Raw genomic sequence first — 27,032 nt, forward strand, 5'->3', positions numbered from 1 at the left:
CACCGGAAGCTCATTCCACACAGACGCCGCTCTCTGAGTAAAGAAGCTTCCCCTTGTGTGGCATCTAAACTTTTGCCCCCTAACTCTCAGCTCATGTCCTCTTGTTTGAATCCCCCCATCCTCAACGGAAAAAGTCTATCCACATCTACTCTATCTATCCCCCTCAAAATTTTAAAGGCCTCTATCAAATTCCCCCTCAGCATTCTATGTTTCAAGGAATAAAGACCTAACTTGTTTAACCTTTCTCTATAACTTGGGTGCTGAAACCCAGGTCTCATTCTGGTGAATCTTCTCTGTTCTCTCTATTTTGTTCACATCCTTCCCATAATTTGGTGACCAGAACTGAACACAACATTCCAAATTTGGCCTCACCAATTTTAACATTACCTCCCAACTTTTATATTCTGTTCTGATTTATAAAGGCCAGCATTCCAAAAGCCTTCTTCACTACCCAATCTCACCTTCAGGGAACTGTGTACCATTATTCCTAGATATCTCTGTTCAATTGCATTCTTTAACATCCTATTTTGATTAGTCCTGCCAAAATGTAGCACCTCACATTTGTCAGCATTAAACTCTATTTGCCAACTTTCAGCCCACTCTACTAACTTGCCCAAATCCCTCTGCAAGATTTGAAAACCTTCCTCATTATCACATTAGTATCATCTGCATACCTATTAATCCAATGTACCACCCCATCATTTAGATCATTAATGTATATTACAGAGAACAATTGACCCATTACAGATCCTTGAGGCACACCACCAGCCATTGGTCTCCAATCTGACAAACAGTCCTCCACCACCATTCTCTGGCATCTCCCATCCAGCCACTGTTGAATCCATTTTACTACATCCATCTTCATACCCAACGATTGAATCTTCCTAAATAACCTTTCATGTGGGAGCATGTCAAAGGCCTTACTGAAGTCAATATAGACAACATCCACCCCCTTACCCTCTTCAATTTTCCTGGTAACTTCTTCAAAAAATTCAGTAAGATTTGCCAAACATTACCTTCCATGCACAAATCCGTGTTGACTGTTCCTAATAATACCCTGTCTACCAGATAATTATATATACCATCTCTAAGAACATTTTCCATTAGTTTGCCCACCACTGATGTCCAACTTACAGGCCAATAATCACTCAGTTTACTCCTTGAACCTTTTTTATACAATGGATCAATGTGCACAATCCGCCAATCCTCCGGCACCATCCCCATCGCTAATGACATTTTAAATATTTCTGTCAGAGGCCCTGCTATTTCTATCCTGACTTCCCTCAAAGACCTAGGGAATATCCAGTCAGAACTTGGAGACTTGGCTACCTCTATATTTCTTAAAAGCTCTAGAACTTCCTCCTCTTTGATCATCACAGTTTCCATAACCTCCCTACTTGTTTCCCTTACCGTACACAATTCAATGTCTTTCTCCTTAGTAAGTACTGAAGAAAAGAAATAGTTCAAAATCTCCCCCATGTCTTTTGGTTCCACACATAGCTGACCACTCTAATTCTCTAAGGGACTAATTTTATCCTCGCTGTTAATATTAACTGTAGAAAACCTACTTTCACCTTATTTGCCAAAGCAACCTCGTAGTTCTTTTTAGCTTTTTTAATTTCTTTCTTCAGCTCCTTTTTACATTCTTTATATTCCTCAAGCTCCTCATTTTCTCCACGCTCCCTATATTTACTGGTGGCATCTCTCTTTTTCCAAACCAAGTTTCCAATGTCCTTGAAAACCATGGCTCCCTCAATCCTTTAACCTTTCCCTTCAACCTAACAGGAACAAAGATTTTGTACCCTCAAAATTTCACCTTTAAATGACCTCCATTTCTCCATTACATCTTTCCCATAAAACAAATCACCAGAATCCACTCCTTTTAATTCCTCTCTCATTGCCTCAGTTAGCCTTTCTCCAATCAAAAATCTCAACCTATCCTTCTCCATAACTATTTTGAAACTTATAGCATTATGATCAGTGCTCCTGAAGTTCTCCCAAACACACACCTCTGTCACCTGACCTATCTCATTCCCTAACAGGAGATCCAACACGGCCTCTTCTCTAGTTGGTACTTCTATGTATTGCTGCAAAAAAATGTTCTTGCACACATTTAAACTCCAAACCATCCAGCCCTGTTACGATATGGGCCTCTGACAAGAAATTTAACACCTCCACCTCTTGTCCCTCCCATTCTATCACACCTAAAACAATGAAATCCAGAGATTTTATTCTAATAAGGGTATCATAGAAATTGAGGAATGTGTCAGGATTATTTTCTTAAACATTGTGTTATGGTACTTCCCTGGGAACTGGCCATTTTAGATTTGGTCAAGAAGAAGGTGTAATAAGGTTCCCAAGGAGATAGTAGCACAATATGATAGATGCAGTTTGAAGGTGAACACCACAGAACCTATTCAACTTTTAATGGAGTGCAATTATAATTAAGCATAATGTTAACTTGAAAAAAAAGCAATTACAGTAGCAAGAACTGAAAGGCCAGAGAACCTGGGAATTTTAGGATTTTGCGGTGTACAGATTTTGAAATTGTATTTTTGGATACAGAAGTCTCTTTAGATATACAGTACAAATAGGAAGACAGCAGCTGAAGTAGGCGTGGGACCCTTAAAGAACACAACTGATAAATCAATAACAAGAAATAAAACAGCAAATACATTAAATCACATTTTGCACCAGTCTTCTTTACTGCAAGTCCCCAAGTTAACAGATGAGCTAAGTTCAATTAACAAAGAGAAACTTGTAAAATTCCTAGCTACAAGGGATAAAGCATTGGAGAAACTCAGGGGGCTGAAAGCAGGCAAGTGACCAGGACCCCAAAGCCTGCACTCAAAGGTTTTAAAGGCAGTGGCATCAGTGAATGTTGGAAATTTGCAGACCTCATTAAATTCAGGGAGGGCACTGGAGATTGGAAAACAGCCTACATGACTAACATTCAAAAAGCAGGGAACAGAAGTCAATTAGTTTAACATTAATGTAGGCAAGATGTTTGAATCAATAATCAAAGAGAAAATAACTAATCATTTAGGAAAGCCGAATAAAGTCTTTATCGCAGGAAAATCATGTTTGACAAATTTGCTTTTATTCTTTGAAACTGTGATTGGAGAGTGGATAGAGGGGAAGCTATAAATGTAGTTTATTTAGATTTCCAAAAGAGGTTTGACAAGGCATCATATAAGAGGTTGAACCATAAATTATGAGCCCAAAGTATTGGAGGAAGGGAGCAAGCATGAAAAAAAAACTATCTATCCCATTCAAAACAGAGCTGAAATAAACAGGCCTTTTTCAGCATGAAGGGAGGCAAACAGCATGGAGGAAGTACCTCAGGAATCAGTTCTTGTCACTCAATTGCTTACTAGTTACATAAATAGTGGAGGGAACAAAATACAAGCTTCCAAATTTGCTGACAGGAAAATAAGCAGAAGTGCATCTTGTGAAGTGGATATTGTGATTCTATAATGGGATATGGATTGAGTGAGTGAGAGGTCAAAAGACTGCCAAATAGAAGTTTAATGTGGGGAAGTTCAAGGCCAAGAGAAATGAAAAGAGGTTTGATAAAAATGGTGAGCCTGAAAAGGAGCATTATTCAGAGGGATCAAGGCGTTCTAGTGATTCATGCACTAGCAGGCTGGTCCAACAAGTAGTTAAGGCAGTAAATGCACATTGGGTTTTGATGCGAAGTGTGACAGAATTGTGCTATTATTAATCTTTAATTATAAAATATATTATTTTAGTAAAGTTACTTAGTGGGTTGGACTGGGACACAAAGACATATACACACACAGACACCATTTTGAGAATAGAAACAGTCTGTTAATTCATTATTTAGCTGAAGCTGTATAAACAACCATAAAAGTCAGGAGTGATTGTCCATTGAAATGTTGAAAACAATGACATTTACTCAGAGAAACACCTGTGTACACAAGAAAGCCTTCTGTTTTCTGGCTGAGCAGGCAGAACCATTTTCTCGTGAACTTTTGGAAAAGAGCAACTTCAAACAAAATCAGCAGTGATGTCATGTCACATGATTCAAGACACAGCTTTAATATTATACCAGTTTCATCTTAAGTCAGAGAAACATGGAGGCCTCTTCGGTGAGAGAGGTCCTGTTATGGTGTTCTCCTCATCATGGGAGATACACACAATCAGTGGCAATGAAGAAGTGCCACTTCACTGTCTTTGTCAAAAGAGGGCAGTTCTACTGTGTTGTTCGTAATAGTCACTTCATTTAACCTTTGCCTGGGTTTGTGAAATCATCATGTGAAACTGTGATTGGAGAGTGGATAGAGGGGAAGCTATAAATGTAGTTTATTTACATTTCCAAAAGAGGTTTGACAAGGCATCATATAAGAGGTTGAACCATAAATTATGAGCCCAAAGTATTGGAGGAAGGGAGCAAGCATGAAAAAAAAACTATCTATCCCATTCAAAACAGAGCTGGAATAAACAGGCCTTTTTCAGCATGAAGGGAGGCAAACAGCATGGAGGAAGTACCTCAGGAATCAGTTCTTGTCACTCAATTGCTCACTAGTTACATAAATAGTGGAGGGAACAAAATGCAAGCTTCCAAATTTGCTGAGACCTCAAGGCAAGAGAGGGGGATTTGTGGAAAATCATTTGTATGAAGAAACATTTCTCTGAAAAAAACTTAAGAGTTTGAGAAATTTTAAACAGCAGTTTTAAAGACTGAATTTCAACACAAAAGCTTTCTGAGACTGAACTTTAAAAGTAGACTTTTCAGAATTATGCCTAAACTGTAATAGTTTGGTTTTGCCACACATACACACACATGTATATTTATAAGTGTTATGTTATTAATAGTTAATAATTTAAACATTGTTGTTTTTTGAAAATACCGTTGTCTTGGTGAATTTCTATTGTTGCTGGTCTAGGTCGTAACAAAAGGGGCTTCAGAATAGGAAGATTTTGTTACAGTTGTACAGGATGTTGTTGAGGCCATCCATGGAATTCAGTGCATTGATTTGATCACTGACCTACAAAAGAATAGAGGTAATCCAGAGGAGATTCACTAGACTAATTCCTCAGATGAGATGGTTCTCCTATCAAGAGAGGCTGGATAGTTCTAATCTCTTAGGAGATTAGAAGAATAAGAGGTGACTTTATTCAAACATTTAAGATTCTAAAGGGGCTTAACAGGGTATGATGTTGGGATGTTTTCACCAATGGGACAGGGTTGTAAAATAAGGGTCTGGTAACTTAAAACTGAGGTATTTAAAAATTTCTCCTTCCAAGGACTCAAATGTTCCCTCACCACCACCACCACCCCCCTCCCCCCTCTCCCCTTTCCCTTGACGGAGATGGAGAACAAATTACTAGGAAAATTTAAAGTGGAGATAAATAAATAATTGAAAGATTGATGAATTGAAACTTAAGGGAAACTGATACAGAAGAAATGAGACAACACAGATTGGCCTCAATCAAATTAAATGACAGGGTACTCCTGCTCTCATTTTATTGTAACAATTAGTGTGCTCAAAGAGGATGAATGTTAGTTCCAAACAATTATGATTGGCTCACTCAACCAGTCAGAATCCCTTCCAGGCAGATCAAAATACTTTGACGTGTGCCCAGCAGGTAAAAATATTCAAATGCCTTGACAAAGGCCTCAGGCTCGAAACATCGGTTAAATATATTTGTAACATAAAGAACCCTGCACGACATACTGAGTTTCTCCAGTACTTTTGTGTGCTAAAAAAAATATTCAAAGCAGCTTTTTTTCCCAAAACAAATGCTTTCAAAGGATGTGGATGCCACTGGATTTGGCCAGCAGGTATTCCCTGTTCCTATTGTCCCTGAACAGAAGAAGCAATTAAAGGGCTTGGAACAAACAAGAACAAGGGCAGATATGAATGATACTTCCCTGGAGGAGATTAGTGGACTGGATTTTAAAAAAATTTTTAAACAATTCCATAGTTGCATGGATACCTTTATTAAAACTATTTTTCTTTGAAATTCTGGATATATTTCATTGCTTGGATTTAACTTCTGCAGGTGCCACAATGGCATTTGAAGTTATGAATTTACAGCCCAGAACTCTGGATGTTAGCTCAGCCACCACACACAGTTTCCACCGGGGCTATGTTCATATAACAATGAAGCCATTTATTAAAGCAAGTGAAACTTCTATTTCTCACTGGTGACACCCATGGGACTACTTTGGAGGGTCAGGGGGGTGGTAGAGAAAGGCAGGTATTAGTGGCAACAACTCCATGATTGACAGGCACCAGGCATCTACACAACTCACCAGTAGGTTAACAGATTCAATAACATCGAGAAATACTTCATTTTTGCGATACTTAATTCCCTCCGATCTCCAAGACACTGCATTGGTAACTGTGGCTGGTGGGCGAGGAGCTCCAGTGTCTAGCTTATGACCTTCTTGAGTGATATACCTAAAAATGGAATGAAGAAAAGTTAGTACAGGTCAACTGAGGTAGTACAAGAAGCTCAAATATTCAATGTGCAGGTAAGAAATCCCAGTAAACCACCTATCAAAACTTAAGCTGCTCTATGTCACCACTTGGTAGGTGCAGAGATTAGAATTGAACAATGCAAGTGGTTACTCAATTCCTTGATACAGTACTGGTTTTCTTTTTAAAAAAAAATATAGCTGGTCATAGCTGATGAAGAGCCCAGGCCTGAAACATTACTTTGCCTTTACTTACTATGACTGGTGTGTGACATGCTGAGGTTTTACACCAAAAGCCCCTACCCTTTTCTTATTTTACGTTTCTTGCAATTAATGATCCAAGTTCCCTATTAAAGGTAGAAATGAATCACTCTACTCAATTCTACATTCCAGAAACTATTCACTCACTATATTGCTATATATAAAATAATATATGTATATGTATATATTAACATACAGTGTGTGTGTGTCCACAATTTCCGTCACCTACAACGATCCCACCATCAGACAGATCTTTGCCTCTCCTTCCCTCTCTGCCTTCCGCAGGGACCATCCCCTCCATTACTCCATCGTCCATTCATCTCTTCCCACTGAATGCCCTCTTGGCACCTTCCCCTGTGGCCACAGGAAGTACCACACGTGCCCATACCTCCTCCCTCACCACCATCAGGGGCCCCAAACAGTCCTTTCAAGCGAAGCAACACTTGTGAATATGCGGGGATCATCTACTGCATCTGGTGTTTCCATTGTGGCCTTCTCTACATCGGAGAGACTGGACGCAGACTGAGAGATCATTTCGCTGAGCACCTTCGCTCTGTCCACAGCAATGGCAGGGATGTCCCAGCACCCAACCGTTTCAATTTTGTGCCCCACTCCCACGCCAACATAACTCTCCATGGTCTCATGCACTGACAAATCAAGGTTACCTGTAAATTGGAGGAGCAACATCTAATATTCCATCTGGGCAATCTCCAATTGGATGGCATTGACGATGACCTCTTTGGTTTCCATTAGGCCACTCCCTTGTCTCCCTCTCTTTCCCATCCCTGTCTCCTTATCACCAGTTCCCCACACCCTTCTTCCATTCAGACAGCTATCCCCTCCCCATCACTTCTCAGCCTTTTTTCTTGTCCCCTTCCACCAATGACTTCTTGCCCATGGGCCTGTACTCTCCCCCTGCCCATTCCCCTCCCCCCTCATCATTTTATTCAGGAACCTTCTTGCTTTTTGCTCATATCTTGATGGAGGGGTCAGGCCCAAAATGTGAATTATGCATCTTTATCTTTGCTATATAAAAAAAGCTGCGTGATTTGCTGAGTTTCTCCAACAATTTTATGTGAACTATCACAGAACATGTATAGATTTTCTTGTTTAACTCCCTATCCATGCTGTCAATGTTCCACCTCTTATTTCGTCCCTCACTCTCTGGCTGTTGTAGATCAATGCATCTATTGCAATAACTGGCGCATTGACTTCTGGAGCAGAATTCCTTTAATTTAAATCCAAAATTTCAGACAATAGCTCATCAACAGAATGATCAGTTAAAAAGAGAAAATTTAATTAAATAGCTTTTATGTACAATGCCATGCAGATTGAGTCATATATCAATTATACATTGTCATATAATTCTCAAAAAAGTGAAATATCCTTATGAGAATTTCACCCTCGTATTCTAATATTGAGAAATACATTGTGATTAGATCTGAGGTTTTCAAACTGCCCTCTTAAACTCATATTCCACCTTGAGCAATCCCTATGCCAATGCTCTGTGATTAGTAAGGGATTGCTTAAAGTGGTACGTAGGTGGAAAGAAAATGTTTGAAAACCACTGTTTTAATCGTACCTAATTGACTCGTTATGTGCACGGTTTCATAACTCCAAAGGAAATGGAGCAATGACCATTTTTCTCAAGCAAAATATTTCAGTAACAATTGGGTCTAGAGCAGTGGTTCTCAACCTTCCCTTCCCTCTCACTCACATACCACCTGAAGCAATCCCTGACTAATCAAAGAGCACTTATGGCATAGGGAATGCTTAAGGTAGAATGTGCATTTAGGGGGCAGTTTGAAAACCACTGTTCTAAATAGACAAATCACTTCTTGTTATTTAAAGAAAAAACAAAATTTTTTTAAAAATCATATATATATATATATAATGTGCAACATTAAAGCAATACACCATGAACTTTGAAACTGGTTCACAGTGATGAGCCAATGCCCAAGGGATATTTAAAAAGCTGCCATCCAACTTCCACCTTGGCCAGTAGGTTACGACCTGGTTCAGTCGTTTGCATGTACACTGCTGGACTTGATGATGAAACAGTTCTCCGTGACTGCAGTACATAAAGGAAGCACTACAGCAACTTGCCATTATTTCCTTGCAGCACCTCCCAAACCTTTGAAATGCATCCTTCATCCCACAATTCTAATGTAATAGAACTGTGGGTGTCATTTGCTGAGGATCAATGGCGGTGAATCACTACACCATCCCAAGCCAAGCAGGGATGTGTTTTCATGTCAGGCTTGGCAACAATGCCCATACACACATCCCCCCCCAATGTTACATACTTTTCCAATTCAGAGAAACATCGTAACACAGGCACTACAAGCTTTACTTGCATTGCATTACCTTGTGCACAGAAATAACCTTCATTTCGATTCTTGAGTGGACGTGGCCATAATCTCAACATATGGCTGGAAAGTTTGAGATTCCTAAAAGCCTACTCCGGTTAGGGTTAGTTCTTAGAGCCACGGTGGAGTGATAAACACTTATTTATCTCCCAAGCAGTAGTATGGGCTGTAATTAAAGTTTAATTCCCTTCACTAATGGGCCACGAACAATTCAGAGTTCTCAATATGGGAGGTCTCAGTAAAATACACGGAAACATTCCAACGTGAACTGAGCCAAACAATTATTCCATAACAGCACTATATAATGGAAAAGAAATTCCTGCACTTCATTTATATTTATTTTCATTGGCAAATAGCAGCATTTGTTTTAGAAAAAGGCTCAGTCATCAAGTAAAATGGCCATTGTAATATTAACAGCAATCTATATCGGAATAATAGAAAATCAGAGTCAGGAGAACAAATTAAGCTGAAAACATTAATGACAGCCAAGCTATCTGGTTTCACTGGTATTCTGGGCAGCAAGAACAGGAAAGCATTTTCTTCCTTTAAAACATTCTGCATTTAACCTCATTGCCAGGTTAATAGCAGAAGCATGATAGATCAGTTACATCTCATGGTTTTCCAATTACAATTTTCCTATCACAGACTTTGGATAAACATGACACACTCTGGCACAGCTCAGCGAATGTGAAAAATAGCAGGCGTCTCGTCTGCTCCATCCTTCAACATTTTGCTCAACATTTCATTTATTGCCAAGTACCTAAAGATCTATTGATCAGTCTTGAATAAGCTTAGCTCCTAAACATTCACATCCTTCTGCAATACAGAATTCCAAGGATTCTCAAGCTACCATGCATATCTTTTCTCACCTCAACTTCTTATTTTGAGACAATGCCCAGGAACTCTCCAGTGAGAGGCAAATACTCATTCACATTTCAACAAGTCTTAAAATTATTTTTTTTCCATTGAACTTTTTCTCATTTTTGTTCACATTAAAGAATCTTAAAATTATTTTTTTCCATTGAACTTTTTCTCATTTTTGTTCACATTAAAGAATATAGGGCTAATGCACTTACTCTCCTGGACTAGAATGAATATGGCCACAACTCCTTCATTACCTTACCCTCTTAAACCTTTCATGTGACACCTTAGCCAGTATCTTTTGGAAAATCTAGCCATGCTAAATCAATTGATTCCCGATTATTTAACCTGATCATTACATGCTTTAAAAAAAATCCTCCCGATTATATTATAGCATTTTAAAAGATCTCACATCGCTCTTATATTTTTAAAAATATACCTTGCTTCCAGATAATTAATAAACGCCATAATTTCTGGCCAACTGATGTCAGGTTGACTGAATTGTTTACCTACTTTCTCTCATCTGAAGAGCAGGATTACATTTGTTTCCTGGCACAACATCTGCTAAATATGCAAGCTCACAGGCGGACACTTTCAAAGCCACCTCTGTCACTACCTTAGAATTCTGACTGTCAAGTTGAGGGGACTTAGCAATTTGTCTCCTGAAACACATTCTGCCCATTCATAGCCATTACTTTAATTCCACTTTGGCTGATCACAGGTGGGCTGTTGGATACTGCGGTCAAGGGTTTCACACCAGGCTGCAGACTGGCTCAAAACTGGTTGAAGGGATACCAGGTTATCAGAACCAAGATGCGAGAGAGCATCTGAAGGGTTGCTGAAGGGTTCATGATCACATCAAAGTTTTAGATCTGGAGCTCAGGTTGCCATTAGTTTGGACTGGACTCTGTGGCTACAGGAGCTGCAAGAGTGCTGGAGGCGAATCCACAGACCCTCAGTGACTCTGGGGTGACTCCCTTTTGCTTCTCTTTCCCTGACTGTAAGAGGCACTTCGGGCAATTTCTGCCGTTGGCGAATCTGTCTGCCTTACTGCAGGCAAAAGGCAATTTTGTGCAATACGACACTGGTTTTATTACACAACAATAAATTGAATCTTGATTCTTGGTAAACAGTAAACTCAGAAAAATAGGATGGCTGGAAACTGTATTGTCATTGAATGGCAGGAGGTGGCACCTGAAGTGGAACAATGCCTTGTTACTTTTCACTCCAAGTCTGACCACAATATGGCGCTTCAAATGGAACTGAATACTGCAATCATCCCCATCTAACCCTATGAGGGAAGGCAATCACTGTTGAATCAGCTCATGACTTGGTTCAAGACACTGTCTTGAGAAATTACTTCCACAATGTCCTGAGGCAAAGATGATTTGCCTTTATAAAAACATCCCAAATAGGAGGAAGAGACCACATAAACCCTCAGGCCTGCTCAGATGGCCTGATCTTTGGTTTCAATGCTACTTTTTTATGTCAGATCTTCACAAACTTTCTAGCCTAAAAGTGTAATCTACCAGAAACTTAAGATATTTAATGGGTCAACATCCACAGCACTCTGGGCAGTTCTAACCGTTTGCAAGACATTGAATCCCTCCTTTGACAATGTCCTTTCATCCCTTTTTTTTTTAAAATACTCTCTTCCATTATTCCAATTGTTCATTCTATCATGTCTATTTGGGAGCTGCATCTTGCTTACAAATGCTTCTAATATCTTCCATTTTCTTTAATGAAGAATTCTTGTTCACCATAGTCAGCAGGAACAATTATTTGTCCCACTTCCTATATTTCTGCTTTCACCCTTTACCCTGCATTTCAGACCATACAAGAGACCCTGTGATCTAATTTTCTACCTCATCAGACTCCAAATTCATTGTATCATTTCTGATAATGCTATGGCGTCCAGCACTCTTGGCATTTTCTCTGCAACACTGGTTCACTGCACTGTTCAATTATCATCAACACCATCCACTACACATCTTCCTGTACAAGGAAAAGCCTTTTTAACTCTTTCTGTCCCATTCTTCAGGGCTCTAAGCAACTCTTTATTGGTAAAGAGACAATTTGCTCAATTTAGTAGTCTGCATTCACACTCACAATGTAGCCTTCCCTACCAAACACAAAATGGTTGACCACGTTCCAAAACACCTAGACAAACATCAGAACACCCAGCAGTTAACCAGACTGACTACATTTCAGTTCCACATTGACCTCACTGGCCTCCTACACTGAGTTGCAACCAAGCCCAATGAAAGTTTGAGGATCAATAACTCTTTCAATTAAATTTTCTAGTCAGTTTAAGTTTTAGATTGCCATCCCCTTTGTTGGACATCTTCCTTCCTATTTTCATTTAATTACTCTTGCCATACAGAAAATTCTTTTTGTTCTTCACCTCCACATTTTCAATGCTTTCAAACTTACTCGACTCATTTTTCTCCAACTCTGCAAAAGTTTACCAACGTGAAACAAAGTGAACAAGATCATATGTAGATGCTGGGGTCTAGTGCTGAACACAAAAGTGCTAGACGAGAAAGTCAGCAGGTCACACAGAATCCATAGAAAGACAATGTTTTGGACCTGAGCCTTTCTTCGGGTGCTGAAAATTAGGCAGACACCTGAATAAAAGGCTGGGAGAGGGGAAGGGAGGGAACACAGACCATAGGTGGGAAACAGGTGGGAGGGTAAAGAAGAGAAAGAAGCAGAGGTGAAAGGGGGAGAGAAATGGATGGGTAGATGGAAGAAATAAGATAGAGGAATAGGGACAGAGAAAGTCTGGGGAGGGAGTTCAAGGAAATTTGAGGTCGATTGGAGGTTGGAGCTTACAGAGATGGAATTAAAGGACCTTTTCCATCCAGCACACAGCATCTTTGACACACTACCATCAAAGAGGTACAGGAGCATTAAAATCAGGACTGCTGCCTGGCTGGAAAATAGCTTCTTCCCACTGGTTGTAAGATTGATGAACAGTATTTTGTAACCGAGTAAATAATCCCAAAATATATTTATTTTAAATTATATCTTTATATAAACATATGATTATAGAGCTGTGGAGAAGTTTTCCTCGCTGGGACTCAACACCCCTCTCTGTAACTGAATTCCTTACAGAATGACCACAGTCAGTCCAGGTTGGTAGCAGAATGTTGGGCACCACCATACTGAGCATTGGCACATCACAGGGCCAACTGTGTGTGCTCTGCCCACTCCTATTCATCTTACTGACCCACAACTGCATCGCCAGACCCTGCTCCAACAGTGTCATCAAGTTTGCAGGTGACACAACAGTAGGTGACCTCATCAGCAACAAGGATGAATCGCTCCACAGAGTTGAAAATCTTGTGATATGAGACGTGAGTAACAACCTGAGTCTCAACGTAGACAAGATGAAGATTATTGTAGACGTTAGGAGGACCAGGAATGACCACCCTCCACTGCACATGAATAACTCTGTAGTGTAGAGGGTGGAGATCACCAAGTTTCTTGGAATCCATGTAACTAGTGACCTATCGGGGACACACAACATTTCCTCACTTGTCAGGAAGGTGCAACAGCAAGTGCACTTCCCGAGAAGATTGAAGCAGGTACCTCCACCATCTTGTCAACTTTCTGTAGGAGCTCTATCGAGAGTGTCCTGGCCGGCTTCATCACAGTGTGGTATGGTTGCTTCAGAGAAATGGATTGGAGCTCAATCCACAGGACCATGAGTAGCAGAGAGAAACACTGGCGTCTCCCTCCCCCCCCCATCAATGTGATCTACTAAAATCGTTGTCTGAAGAAGGAAGGAGAATCGGTGAGGATGCCTACTGCCCTGCACACAGCATATTTCAACTGCTCCCATCTGGAAAGAGATACAAGAGTATCAGAGCTAGTACCATCAGGCTGAGAAAGAGCTTCTTCTCACAGGAGCAGCAAGAATGCTGAACCACCATAACCCTATTAAAAAACAATATTTATTTATTTGTATATATGAATACTTGTCTTGCATGTATATTGCATATATGTCTGTATGTGTGTTATGTCTTGTGGTGTATATGCACGTTTTGCACAGAGGACCAGAGAAAGCGGTTTTGTCAGGTTGTACTTGTACAATTAGATGATAATAAACTTGACTTTATGTGCTGTGTATGTGTGTGCACCATGGTCCAGAGAAACACCCCTTCATCTAATTGTGTATGTACAGTCAGATCGTAAAAAATGAACAAAGTCAAATATTTCTCTCTCCCCACAGAGACAATTTGCTCTATTATAGATTGCCAACATTTTCTGCTTTCAAGAATACATAGTCAGTGTATAGCTTTACCAGTTTAGCCTGCCTTCAACAATTTCTCCTGGCTTTGACACAAGTGAACTGTGGATTTCAGCTGATAGCAGTTGACTGGCTGTTGCACAAGACAAACTGGTCAGTATAAGAGAGGGAATGAAACACCAGAGTCCTAATGAAGGGCTCCGGCCTGAATCATCGACTATCCTTTTCCTCCTGCTAAGTTCTAATGAAGGGCTCCTGCCTGAATCATCGACCATTCTTTTCCTCCTGCTGAGTTCCTCCAATAGATTGCTTATTTCAACACCACTGATGTCATCCTGAGAAATCACTTCAAGATCAAACTCATTCTAGCCATTGAGACCTGTGCCACCTACAACCCCTTACATTTTGGGAGGAAATCAGAACACCCAGGGGAAACCCACGTATGTCACGGGAATAAGGTACAAGCTTCTTACAGACAGTGCTGGATTTGATCCTGGGTCCCTGGTAACATAATAGCGTCGCCCAAACCACTTTGCTAGTTGTGCCGTTACCTTGACGAAGGGCTCATGCCCGAAACATTGGTGATATATCTTTGCCTTCTGTTGACGCTGCAGAATCTGCTGAGTTTCACCAGTACTTTTGTGTATTAATTGCAATTACATTGTCTGCAGACTTTCTTGTTTCACTCAAGACCGTTGATCCCTTTTATCTGACATTAAAAAGTAAATCATACTTTCAAAGAAATCATTCCAAGCAAGTGAAATATTAAAATTTTCATTGTGCTCTGTCGTAAGGATAAGCCAACTAAAAACAGAGAAAGCTGGAAATATTCAACTGGTCAGGTCATAACTGTGGGAAGAGAAACAGAATTGAAGTTTCAGGTCAAAGACCATTTGTCAGAACTGGCAGGGAGACAAAAGAAGCTTGCAAAGCTGCCAAGAGGGTAGGGGTTGAGGTCTCTGATAGGGTAAAACCAGAGTGATCATGGGGATAAACTAAATCAGATTTTCTAGCCAGTGAGTGAATTGAAGCAGTTGGAAGGTGAAAACAGACGGAAGGATGTAACAGTTGTGAAATACAGAGCAGAAGACGTACATGGAAAGGTTTTCTCTACATCTACAGGGGAGGAAAAAAATAAGCAGAGCCACAGATTGTCTCAGCTTTACCATGGATATACAATCCCTTGGCATCTCCATCCCACATCAGGGTGGTCTGAATGCCTTTCGCTCCTTCCCCTTGCAAAGGCCCAATTAATTCTCCTCCACTAACACGCTCATTTGCCTGGCTAGTTGCCTAGAATTCTGATAAAATACATGTTTCAATTAGATTTTTTTTCTCGTAGTTTACCGTACATCACTATTTCATTGCAATAACCCCTACTTACTCCTGCAAGATCTTGCTATCTGTTGTTTGTGGGTAACCAAAGTCCATTAACTCATCGAGCAGCTCATAGATTATAACAAAGTTATCACGAATACTTTCTTCTTCAAGCTCCTTAAAATATTCAGAAAATACCTGAAAGTAAAGAGAACAGAAATATTAACGGCAATGCATGTGCCTTTCAGCTCAAGCCTCAAGCTAAAGTGCCATCAAATTTCAGACAGTTATTGCATCATCATAAAGTAGTTCTCCAACTTCCCTTCAGTAGGAAACAATACCCCTCTTAATGAAAATAGGAACAAAAGTAAACGAGTTCAAGCTAATCTGCTCCAGGCGTCAGCGGTTAAGGGTTCAATTTCCACTACAGAGACTTCTTCTTTCTTTCTTTCTTTGGCTTGGCTTAGCGGACGAAGATTTATGGAGGGGTAATGACCACGTCAGCTGCAGGCTCGTTTGTGGCTGACAAGTCCGATGCGGGACAGGCAGACATGGTTAGAGCGGTTGAAGGGGAAAATTGGTTGGTTGGGGTTGGGTGTTGGGTTTTTCCTCCTGTCTTTTGTCAGTGAGGTGGGCTCTGCAGTCTTCTTCAAAAGAAGTTGCTGCTTGCCGAACTGTGAGGCGCCAAGATGCATGGTTTGAGGCGATATCAGCCCACTGGCGGTGGTCAATGTGGAAGGCACCAAGAGATTTCTTTAGACAGTCCTTGTACCTCTTCTTTGGTGCACCTCTGTCATGATGGCCAGTGGAGAGCTCACCATATAACACGATTTTGGGAAGGCGATGGACCTCCATTCTGGAGACATGGCCTGCCCAGCGCAGTTGGATCTTCAGCAGCATGGATTCGATGCTGTCGGCCTCTGCCATCTCGAGTACTTCGATGTTAGGGATGAAGTCGCTCCAATGAATGTTGAGGATGGAGCGGAGACAACGCTGGTGGAAGCGTTCTAGGAGCCGTAGATGATGCCGGTAGAGGACCCATGATTCGGAGCCGAACAGGAGTGTGGGTATGACAACGGCTCTGTATACGCTTATCTTTGTGAGGTTTTTCAGTTGGTTGTTTTTCCAGACTCTTTTGTGTAGTCTTCCAAAGGCGCTATTTGCCTTGGCGAGTCTGTTGGTCTATCTCGTTGTTGATCCTTGCATCCGATGAAATGGTGCAGCCGAGATAGGTAAACTGGTTGACCTTTTTGAGTTTTGTGTGCCCGATGGAGATGTGGGGGGGCTGGTAGTCATGGTGGGGAGCTGGCTGATGGAAGACCTCAGTTTTATTCAGGCTGACTTCCAGGCCAAACATTTTGGCAGTTTCCGCAAAACAGGATGTCAAGTGCTGACGTACAGAGACTAGAGGACAAAATTAAACACGAATATTTGCATACATTATTAAGGCAACTCTAAGTTATTACAGGTGCTAGCTTCAGGGACACTAAAAGCTCTGCAAGGAGGATGCAAATGATCTCGTGGCACTATTCTGAAGAACAGCAGAGTTCCTCCTGGTGTCTAATCACCTGCTAGAGAAACAAAGACTGCAGATGCTGGAATCTTCAGCAATTAATGAGCTACTGCTGGAACTCAGCAGGTTCCGACAGCATCCATAAGTAAAAATGGTCAAAATTTCAGGTCGGGACCACTGATCAAAACAGTGCCGAAACACCGACCAACCAGTTCTACTTACGAATGCCATCTGGTCCGCTTGATCCCTCCAGCAGCTCGTTGTTTCCTCTAATCACCTGCTTTATGTGATAGCTTGTTGTACAGCCACTCTTTAAGGAGGTTCATTAACTCCCCTGAAATGCCATGACTCCACCAATGGCAGGAAAATGCTAATATCTTTTCTTTTCTTTTCAGCATGGTAGTGGTGACAGATATTCAGATGCACGCCACACGCATACATAACCAAGAATATTTAGCTGGAATGGGACATCTCTGCAGAATGATGTAAATCTGATGCAGAGCAGGTCAGAGATGTGCTCATTTAATCAATACCAGAAGCAAGATTATTGGGAATGATCACCACTGTAGGCAAAGTGCAGTTGGGATAAATGGAGGTTGGGTGGAAATGCACGCTTGAACCTGGAAACAATGCCAAGTGGGGGAAAGAAGAAAGCCAATGTTCTTACCTGAATCACCTTATAGAGGAAAGCAAACACCAATGACACACATGCATTCTTCTTCGAGGTCGCAACAACTACACAAAGATTAAGGTCAACCTGTTAAAATGGACAGCTAAAATCTCTTATAAGCACCAAGGGTGAGTTGGTTGAGTTATCCATGAGACTAATTTATTAAAAATGCAAATGGACATATTGAATACTGATGCATAACTGAGTTCTCTAAGTTTGGAGTTGGGTAAGTGAGGGTGCTAACTACTAACATCATGAAAGAGAATATACTTGGCAAACAGGAACGATGTTGTTTGCAACCAAAGGTGAGAGATGGTTCTCAGACCAAGAAGTTGATTGGTGCTGATGAGTATACTGTACTCTAACCTATTTGATGATTGAAATCTCCCAACGTTTGAAGAAATAACTCAGAAAGTGGATAATTAAACGATATGTAATATTTGTACCCACTGTATTAAAGTACTTATCCATCACTGATGTGTTGAGAGATGTGCTTTTTTTAAATATATGGGCTTCAGAAGGCAGTAAAGATTGTTACATGTTGACTATGATTAATGTAATATAATGATTGTTCCTGCTGCAGTAACCTCAAGGCTTAAACCAATGATCCAGAATTTCCCCCCCCAACTCTTCTGTTCAGACAGTTGCCGGCATTTTCTCCTACTTTGAAGGGCTCAAGCCCGAAACGTCGGTTCTGTATCTTTTCCTTTGCTACCTAGAGGACACGGTTTGACTAACTGAGCTTCTCCAGCTCAGTGTGTTTTTACTTCAACCACGGTGTCTACAGAATTTTGTGATTTACTTCTTTAATCCAGAATCAGGAGCTTAATCCCAGCAAGGTAGCTCGAAATTTTGCAATCAGTTAATTAAGTAAATCTTGAAACTGAAGGCTTGTTTCAAAAATGCCACTAGCTCATGAATATACTCAAGAGAATGCAACTACAATCAAACAAAATATATGGGTGCTGCTCTCCAAGATGACCCAGTAGACCACCTAATTCAAGTCAGTTAGCGGTTGTGGTGATAAATGTGGCCCTTGCTAACATTTATCTCATCAATGAAGTCATACAGATCTTAAAAGAAAACCCCAATTGAACACACTGCAGCAACACAGTTATGCAGTCAGTTATACTGCACTGGAAGCAGGTCCAACTGATTTTGATTTAGACAGAGGGCATAATTTAAAAATTTGCAGAAGACATAAAAAATGAAGGTGGAGTGAACTATGAGGATGGTTATTGACTTCAAGGTGAACTGCAGGTGGAATGGGCAGAGAGTAACAAAAGCAATTCAATGAAGTGAAATATTAAGAGGCAATAGAAACCAAAGGATACAATTCTAAAATGAGATACAAGAGCATGGAGATCTGGAGTAAATGAGCTTAGTTTCTTAAAATTAATAAGACATGTTAACGAATAGTTAAAAGTGCACATGGAACCCTGGGTTTATACATGGAGGGAGGTGCTCATTACAAAAGGAAAGAATCCATGATAAACCTTCATTCACTACTGTTTTAGCCACCCTAGGGGTATTGCATTTTAACTTCCCTCTCAATTAAGGTACAGAAGCCTGAAAAGCAGCATCTTTAGGTTGAAGAACAGTTTCTTTCCAATAACTATCACAGTCTTGAACATCAACTGGTTACACTAATCATGCGCTGTTCAGACACCACAAAAGGACGATCTGCACTTTCGCAAAGTCACTTTTTCGTTTGCACTTGGATATTGTACTGATTTATTTTCTCTTTTTTTTCACGTTGCAGGATCTCTTGGAGAATGTAAGCACCTTTCACAAGTAGATGTTAATTGAACTGACTTCTTCATAAAATGCTTGACCATTGTCTTGCTGGAGTCGTGCTGTGCTGTCTATCAGTACCCTTTGGCAAAGTGTTTATAAGAATGGTCAACTCTGGATTATACCTAAGATAACAACTTGAAAGAAGAAAGAACTGTTGTTTTGCTCAGGAAGACACGAGTCACATGCTCTCTTTGGTGTTTCAGTTGGAGAGGGAGGGAGAGAGATAAAAAAAGCCCTCTCTCTCTGCTGGTGTGTGTGAGAGACAGTGCAATCCAGTTCGAAAAGTAGTGGATGGCTGGAAGTGCTATCTGTCTGATGTTTCTCTTGGAATAAGAGGAACAGAAGGTGCTCTATTGAAACCTGAAAGAAAGAGGTTACCATCTGAAACAAAACCCTGATGGGGCAAGTTTCATCAGCGAGACATTGAGGTGACTAATGGTGGTACCTCAGTTTGTGGAAATCCTGGAACAACAAATCTCTCTCTGCAAACTTTACAAGAACCTTCCTGAGCGGTAAACATCTATCTTTCAAGCACCAAAGCTGGTGAACATTTTACAAATCAGTGAACCGGTGCGGACTCGAAAGGCCAACATGGCCTGTTTCCGCTCCGTAAATGGTTATATGGTTATCTTTTACATTTATTGCCTCTTTTTTATTCAATTAGGTACACCATTGCAGGTTTTTCTTTACCAAGTACTTGATTGGCTACAAGGAAACATTGGTGCACATCTACACTGTACAATATATATATGGCAATAAACTCATTATCAATTGAATATTCAAAACCTCAATTTATTGTCATGAACATGTGTCATGAAATTTGGTCCAACACTCTTCCCTTTCTTGCTATCTCTGTCTCCATCACAGGAAACGAGCTTTCTACAGATTTTTTTTAACCAACTCCCACAACCACCTCGACTATACTTCTTCACACCCAGTCCTCTGCAAGGATTCTATTCCATTCTCTCAATTCCTCCGTCTCTATCGTATCTGCATCCAAGATGAAGTATTTTAGTCCAGAGCATCAAAGATGTCTTCCTCTTCCAAAACCGTGGATTCCCCTCCACCACCATCAAACTAAGCCCTTACTCGCATCTCCTCCATTTCCCACTCATCTGCCCACTCATCAACAAAAAACAGAATTCCCCTTGTCCTCACCTACTACCCCACCTGCCTCCACATCCAACAAATTATCTATTCTCCTCAATTTCTGTCACCCACATGCTCCCTCTTCCTCTTTCCGTCTTCCGTAGGGACCTCTCCCTCCATTACCCCCTCATCCCTTCCCACTAATCGTCCCCTTGGCACCTTCGTTGTGAACGCAGAATGTGCCACATCTGCATTCATATCTCCTCCTTCACTGTCATTCAGAGCCCCAAATAGCCCCTCCAAGTGAGCAAAACATCACTTGTGACTGTGCAGGAGTCATCTACTGCATCTAGTGCTCCCATTGTGACCTTCTCTATTTTGGAGAGACTGGACGGAGACTAGGAGATTGCTTCGCTCTGTCCACATCAATCACAGGAATCTCCCAGTGGCGAACCATTCCAGCATTGACATGGCTGTCCATGGCCTCATGTACTGCCAAACCAAGGCTACCCATAAATTAGAACAATACCTAATATGTCATATGGGCACTCTCCAACTGGATGGCATGAACATGGACTTCTCCAGTTTCTGCTAGCCACTCCCCATTCTCCTTTCCTCCAGTTCTCCATCGCCTTCTCTCTCCATTCACAGAGCCATCCCCCCTCCCCATTTTCTGGTGTGACCTCCCTCTTGTTTGCGGGCCTGTGCTCCTCCCCCTACCATTTTGTTTGGGAACCTGCCTACATCTTGCTCATACCTTGATGAAGGATTCAAGCCTGAAGCATCGGTTCTGTATCTTTATCTCTGCTATATGTTTGGCCCACTGAGTTTCTCTGGCGTTGTGTTTTTACTTCATTCATAGTGTCTGCAGACTTTTGTATTTTACTCATTTAATGGAATTGTTGCTTTGTGGCAGCAGTATAGTGCAGAACAGATGCAGAATTACTAGAAAATTACAATTCCAGTAATACAAGATTTAAAAAATAAATAAGCAGTGGAAAAAAAAGTGAGGTAGCGTCTGTAGGTTCATTGTCCGTTCAGAAATCTGAAGGCAGAGGGGAAGAAGGTATTCGGTAACATTGAGTATGTGTCTTCAGGCTCCTATATCTCCTCCCTGATGTTAGCAATGAGAAAAGGGTTGCTGAGGGTCCTTGATGATAGATGTTGCTTTTCAGAGGCCTTTCCTTTAAAGATGTCATTAATGGAGGGAAGACTAATGCCATGCTGGTGCTGGCTGAATTTACAACCCTCTGTAGACTGTTCTTGGCTTGTGCATTGGCACCTCCACTCCAGTCAGTGATTAAACCAGTCAGAATGCTCTCCATGGTATGCCTGTAGACAAATCTCCTCAAACTCCTAACAAAATGCAGCCATTCCCGAGCTTCTTCATAATTGTTTCGACATGATGGCCCCAGGATAAGTCTTCAGATGTTGACACCCAGGAATATGAAGCTTCTTGCCCTCTCCACCGCTGACCCGTTGATGAGGACTGTTTTGTGTTCTCCTAGCTTCCCCTTCCTGTGGTCCACAATCAATTCCTTTGTTGTAATGACTTGTGCAAGATTGTTGTTACACTACTCAACTAGCTGATCTCATTCCTGTACACATCTTCATTGCCATCTGTGATTCTGCCAGCCCTGACGAGCCAATTTTGTCCTTATTTGACTCTTTTAACCTCGATATGAAGCTGGGAAGATTGTGCTATATCCCTTCTAAAGAGAGTATACCATTCCCTGGGTATGATTCCCACAACTGTGAAGTGATCCATTTCAAAAGCTTGAACTTAAAAGTGGAGTCAATGGTTCATGGCAAGATTCTTAACTGTATGGAAGAACAGAGCAATCTTGCGGGTCCAAATCCATAGATCTCTCAAGATTGCCACACAGGTTGATAGGGTAGCTTATGGTGTGTCAGCCTTCATTAGTCGGGGGACTGAATTCAAGAGCAGTGAGGCAATGTTGCAGTTCTATGAAACTCTGGTTAGACCACACTTTGGAGTGAAGGATAAGAGGTGACTTAATATAGGTCTACAATATTATGAAGTGTCGATAAGGATGATACAGTACACTCTCCCCCCCACCCCCCACCCCGGAGCGACAGCAGCAAATACCAGAAGATATCTGTTTAAAGTGATGGGAAGGAAAGTTTAGGGGTAAGTCTTTTTTTTAAATACAGAGAATTGTGGGTGCCTAGAATGCATTGCCTGGGGCAATGGAGGCTGGTACAATAGAGACATTTAAAACTCATCGATAGGCACATGGAAAAATAGAGGGTTATGGGTATGAGCGGAAGAGCTTAGATTGTTGAGTAGGTTTGTATAAGTCAGCATAATGTTGTGCTGTAATATTCTATGTCTAACTAAATACTGGCTTCAAATGGTAATGGATAATTATGAAATGGAATGTGATATTTTAACCTCCCTATTCCCAACTCTTGAAATAAAGGTCAACATTGTGTTTGTCCTTTAACTTAATAATATTAACCAGATCCATCTATCATCTTTGAGATTGCATCCCAAATTCTCTCTGTTCACAGCTGCAAATTTCTACATTTCTTAGAAAATTCCATAATCTACATTGTGTCCACTCTGGATGATCTCATACTCACGCTAATCCCCATCTGGTACATTTCTGTCCTTTCACCTAATCTTTCAATGTTTCTTCCAGCATTTTGGTCTTGTCTACATAATTTGCTTAATGTTCAACTCCATATTGCCAGAAAATTTAATATTTGGCTCTGATTCTTTATCTACATTTTTTTCCACCGTTCTGTACAATGCAGCTGGCCTGCTGCAGGTCCCTGGGTTGCTCCTTTATCTCCACCTGCTCAATTTCAAGTTCCCCAAGACGTGAATGGATATGGGCCACAACAGGTTTAATTGCCAAGTGTGGCTGATCACAGAACTGTTACCTTTGGCAAAACTGCCCATTATGAAGATTTTCCTCAAATGTAGAGATAACCACCCCCACCCCAGCTCTTTAATAATAATAAATCTTAAATTGGGTACCATCCTCTAGCCATCTCCAACCGTCCCAAAAGTTGCCAAACTATTTCCAAACATTTTCCTTTGTGCCCACAAACCTTTATACCCAGGAAGTGAATTTTCAGATTTCCCTATACTTTATATTACAATATCCAGGCCACAATCCTCCACTATCAACTTTGATCTGAAAGGGTCCATTTCAGAAATCTTGCAATTCACTATTCACAAGGTAGCACAAATGTGTAATTAAATGATGGCTGCTGATACATTAATGATTTTATATTTTAATGCAACACTTTATCAGTTCATGCAACAGTTCATCCAATAGTTATTGTCTGGGCAATTTGATGTCCTGAACAAAATAAGTTATGTAATAATTATGGTTCTGCTTCCAATTTACAATTGATATGTGATATGTGTATGATTGGATTTGATTTATGTTTTCATTAGTTTACCTTGTGTGAAGGGTTCTCGTTAAACTCAATTAAGAATATTTTAAAAAGAAAGATAAAGATAGGGGAAGTTGTCCTCAAATACTATTTCTGCCTCAAATGGAGACCTACCGGTATGTACAATTCTGATTGTCTCATTTATCAAAAGAATATGGAGGCATGAAAGGCAGTGCAGAAAAGATTTACTGGAATGGTTCTTGGGACAAGCAAGTAGTGACAATGTTTTATTGGAAAGGTGGGAGGATTTTCTTTAGGAATGTGATTGCAGATCTGATACAAAGTACATCAAATGATGAGGTGGAAGGACAAAGTGGATAATGGGAGGCTTTTATCATTGGTGGAGTGATTGAAAATTAAGAGTGTGGGGCCCATTCTTAGAATTTTATTATAATCAGACGAATTAAGAATTATCATGTGCTCCGGAGATTCACTGTCTCATGTCTGGGGGGGTCATTATTGGATCCAAAGTTTTGTTTTAATTATATAAGGAAACCTTGATTAGAGGTAGTTGTAGGGTTTTTTTTCCCACTTTTTAAAATTTGGTTCAACTTACCAAACGGGTTTAACATTGTTTTATAGATCAATTCAAATAATTGATCCCCATGTTTATTAAGGAATTCTCGACTTAGTTTTGTGGTTTTTTTTGTGTGCTTACAAATAATTTGTTATGTGCTTTCTTTTCTAAAACTCTGTCTGTAAGTCTACATGCTAAATTCAATAACCATATTTTAAAAAGAAAAAGAAAATTAAAAGTGACAAAAGGAACAACATTTATGGAGCATAGTTAGAATCTAAACTGTGATGAATGGGGTGTAGGCAGGTTATATTGTGGCCTTAAGGAGGGAACTAAACAAACATGAGAGAGGAAATATTTGCATTCAAGTATGGAGAGAAGGGCAAGAGGGTAGAACTAATGATTTGCACAAGAATAGAGCTGCAGGGACATGGGCCAAATGGCACCTCCTGTACTGTAATAATTCTACCTACTGAAAGACAGATGGTGTGACAATTGTCTACACTGAATTTACATGACTTTACACATCAATATTAAGGAAGAGCATGAAAGAATTTCAAAATCCACAAATTAAGTATAGTATACAGAAGGAAGTATCAGAGGACACAGGATGGAATAAGCAGATACTGTAGATGCAACTTAATGCATTTAAGTATAAAGCAACAAATCTGCCAACAGGATTAGCACCTTGAACCAGCTCAATCATTCAATGATCATGGTTATTCTGACATTCAAATCCATTGTCATTCTCTTTTCTCCAATTGATTAGAAATCTATTTCAGCCTTAATTATATCCAAATTATTTGACCCAGATTCCTATGAACTCAGGAGTTCGAAGTCTCAAAGAAATTCTTCCTCTTCTCAGTTTTAAATGGACACTTGTTTATTTCCAGATCACTCTTCTGGTTCTGGACTTTCCCTGAGAATGAAACTGTCTCAGCATTTAACTTCTCTTCGCCCACTAAGAATTGTACATGCCTACATGAGGTTCTTTCTCCTTCTGCTAAACTCCAATCAGTACCAACCTGTTTAACCTTTCCCCATAATACCAGTCCAAGCTTGAGCTCATCCAAACGTTCTTTCTCGGAACTGTTTCAATGAAATACAGGTGCTTAACCTTTTTGTCCAGGACCGTTAGGACCAGATACCTGGAGTTGTTCAGAATCTTCCCCTTTAAGCCCACCCACCTGAGTTGCACGCTGTCTCTCTGCCCATTCCGGCCACGTCACACTGCCATCTCTACCCCTCCCTCACACACCCAAGTCGTGCGACCACCTCCCTACCTGTGTTGCACTGCCATCTCTCTCCCCCTTCACCTGCCCAAGTCACGCTGCCATATCTGCCCCCCCAGCCCGAGTTGTGCTATTGTTTCTCCACCCCTGCCTGAGTCACACTGCCATCTCTCCACACCCCACCAGAGCCACACTGCCATCTATCTTCCCCCCCCCTCCTCGCCCACCCAAGTCATGCTGCTTTCTTCCCCCCCCCTCCTCGCCCACCCAAGTCATGCTGCTTTCTTCCACCCCCCCCCCCCCCACCACTCCCCTGCCTGAGTCACACTGCCATATGAGATATTTAGAGGGACATCTTCATGTAGGGCAGTATCTCAAGAAAGCAGCCTCTGTCATTCCCGGACTCTGTCATCCCCAGACTCTCACCACCCAGGCCATGCCCTCTCTCACTGCTAACATCAGGAAGGAGGTACAGGATGCTGAAGACGAACACCCAACAGTACAAAAACAGCATCTTCCCCTCTGTCGTCATATTGCTGAATGGATGATGAATCACAGACCCTACCTCACTTTTTCTCCTTTTGCATTAATTTTTTAAACATTATTTATTGTGTATTACAGGTGCAAAAATTGCTTTAATGTGTCGCAAAACAAATTTTGTGAAGCTCATATCAATAAATTCTGATTCAGAACGAGCTGCCAGCTGAAGTGGTGAATGTGGACTCTATTTTGACATTTAAGGAAAATTTGTCTGGATGGGAGGAGTATGGAGGGACATGAATGCAGGTCAATGGGACTAGGCAGAATAATAGATGGGCCATAGGTCCAGTTTCTGTGTTGTAGTGATATATGGTTCTAACTTCGAAGAGTGCTGAATATTAATGCAATTATACCTTTGAAAATGGAATTGATAAATTACTTGGAGAAATTGCAAATCTATTGAGGCAGGGAAATGAAACTAACCAAAATGCTCTTCAGAGAACTGGAGAGTATGAAGGACCTTTTTTCTGTCCAATACTATTCTGCTTTTCTTTTTCATGGAATCAAATTGGAGAAAATACAATATTCATTTAATTATTTGATTAAATTTGATTTAATCATTTATCTACTGTTATATTTGAGATGTGGTTAGATTAATTGAAAGTTCATATGGCAGAAGTTTGGATTGTCATTTTTGTGTTGATTGTTAGTGAATATGGGTACACAATCCTTTATCCGGGCATCTAAAATCCGGAAAGCTCCAAAAACCGGCATTTTCCTGGTGCTGTTAC

The 27,032-nt window shown here is 40.7% G+C and overlaps 1 protein-coding gene across 2 annotated transcripts in view; it reads right to left on the minus strand.

Annotated features, from left to right (window-relative positions):
* The window catches only part of LOC138758904 (AP-1 complex subunit mu-1), a 141,572-nt gene that overhangs the window by 98,265 nt on the left and 16,275 nt on the right, over positions 1 to 27,032 (minus strand). For both annotated transcript variants that reach the window (XM_069928488.1, XM_069928489.1), the window contains 3 exons: positions 17,692 to 17,759; positions 15,579 to 15,709; positions 6,284 to 6,431 (listed from right to left, as the gene is read on the minus strand). In XM_069928488.1, coding sequence (XP_069784589.1) covers positions 6,284 to 6,431; positions 15,579 to 15,709; positions 17,692 to 17,759 — 347 coding nt within the window. The remainder of the gene's footprint in view (positions 1 to 6,283; positions 6,432 to 15,578; positions 15,710 to 17,691; positions 17,760 to 27,032) is intronic.

This window comes from Narcine bancroftii, chromosome 3, assembly GCF_036971445.1.
Source record: "Narcine bancroftii isolate sNarBan1 chromosome 3, sNarBan1.hap1, whole genome shotgun sequence".
NCBI lineage: Eukaryota > Metazoa > Chordata > Chondrichthyes > Torpediniformes > Narcinidae > Narcine > Narcine bancroftii.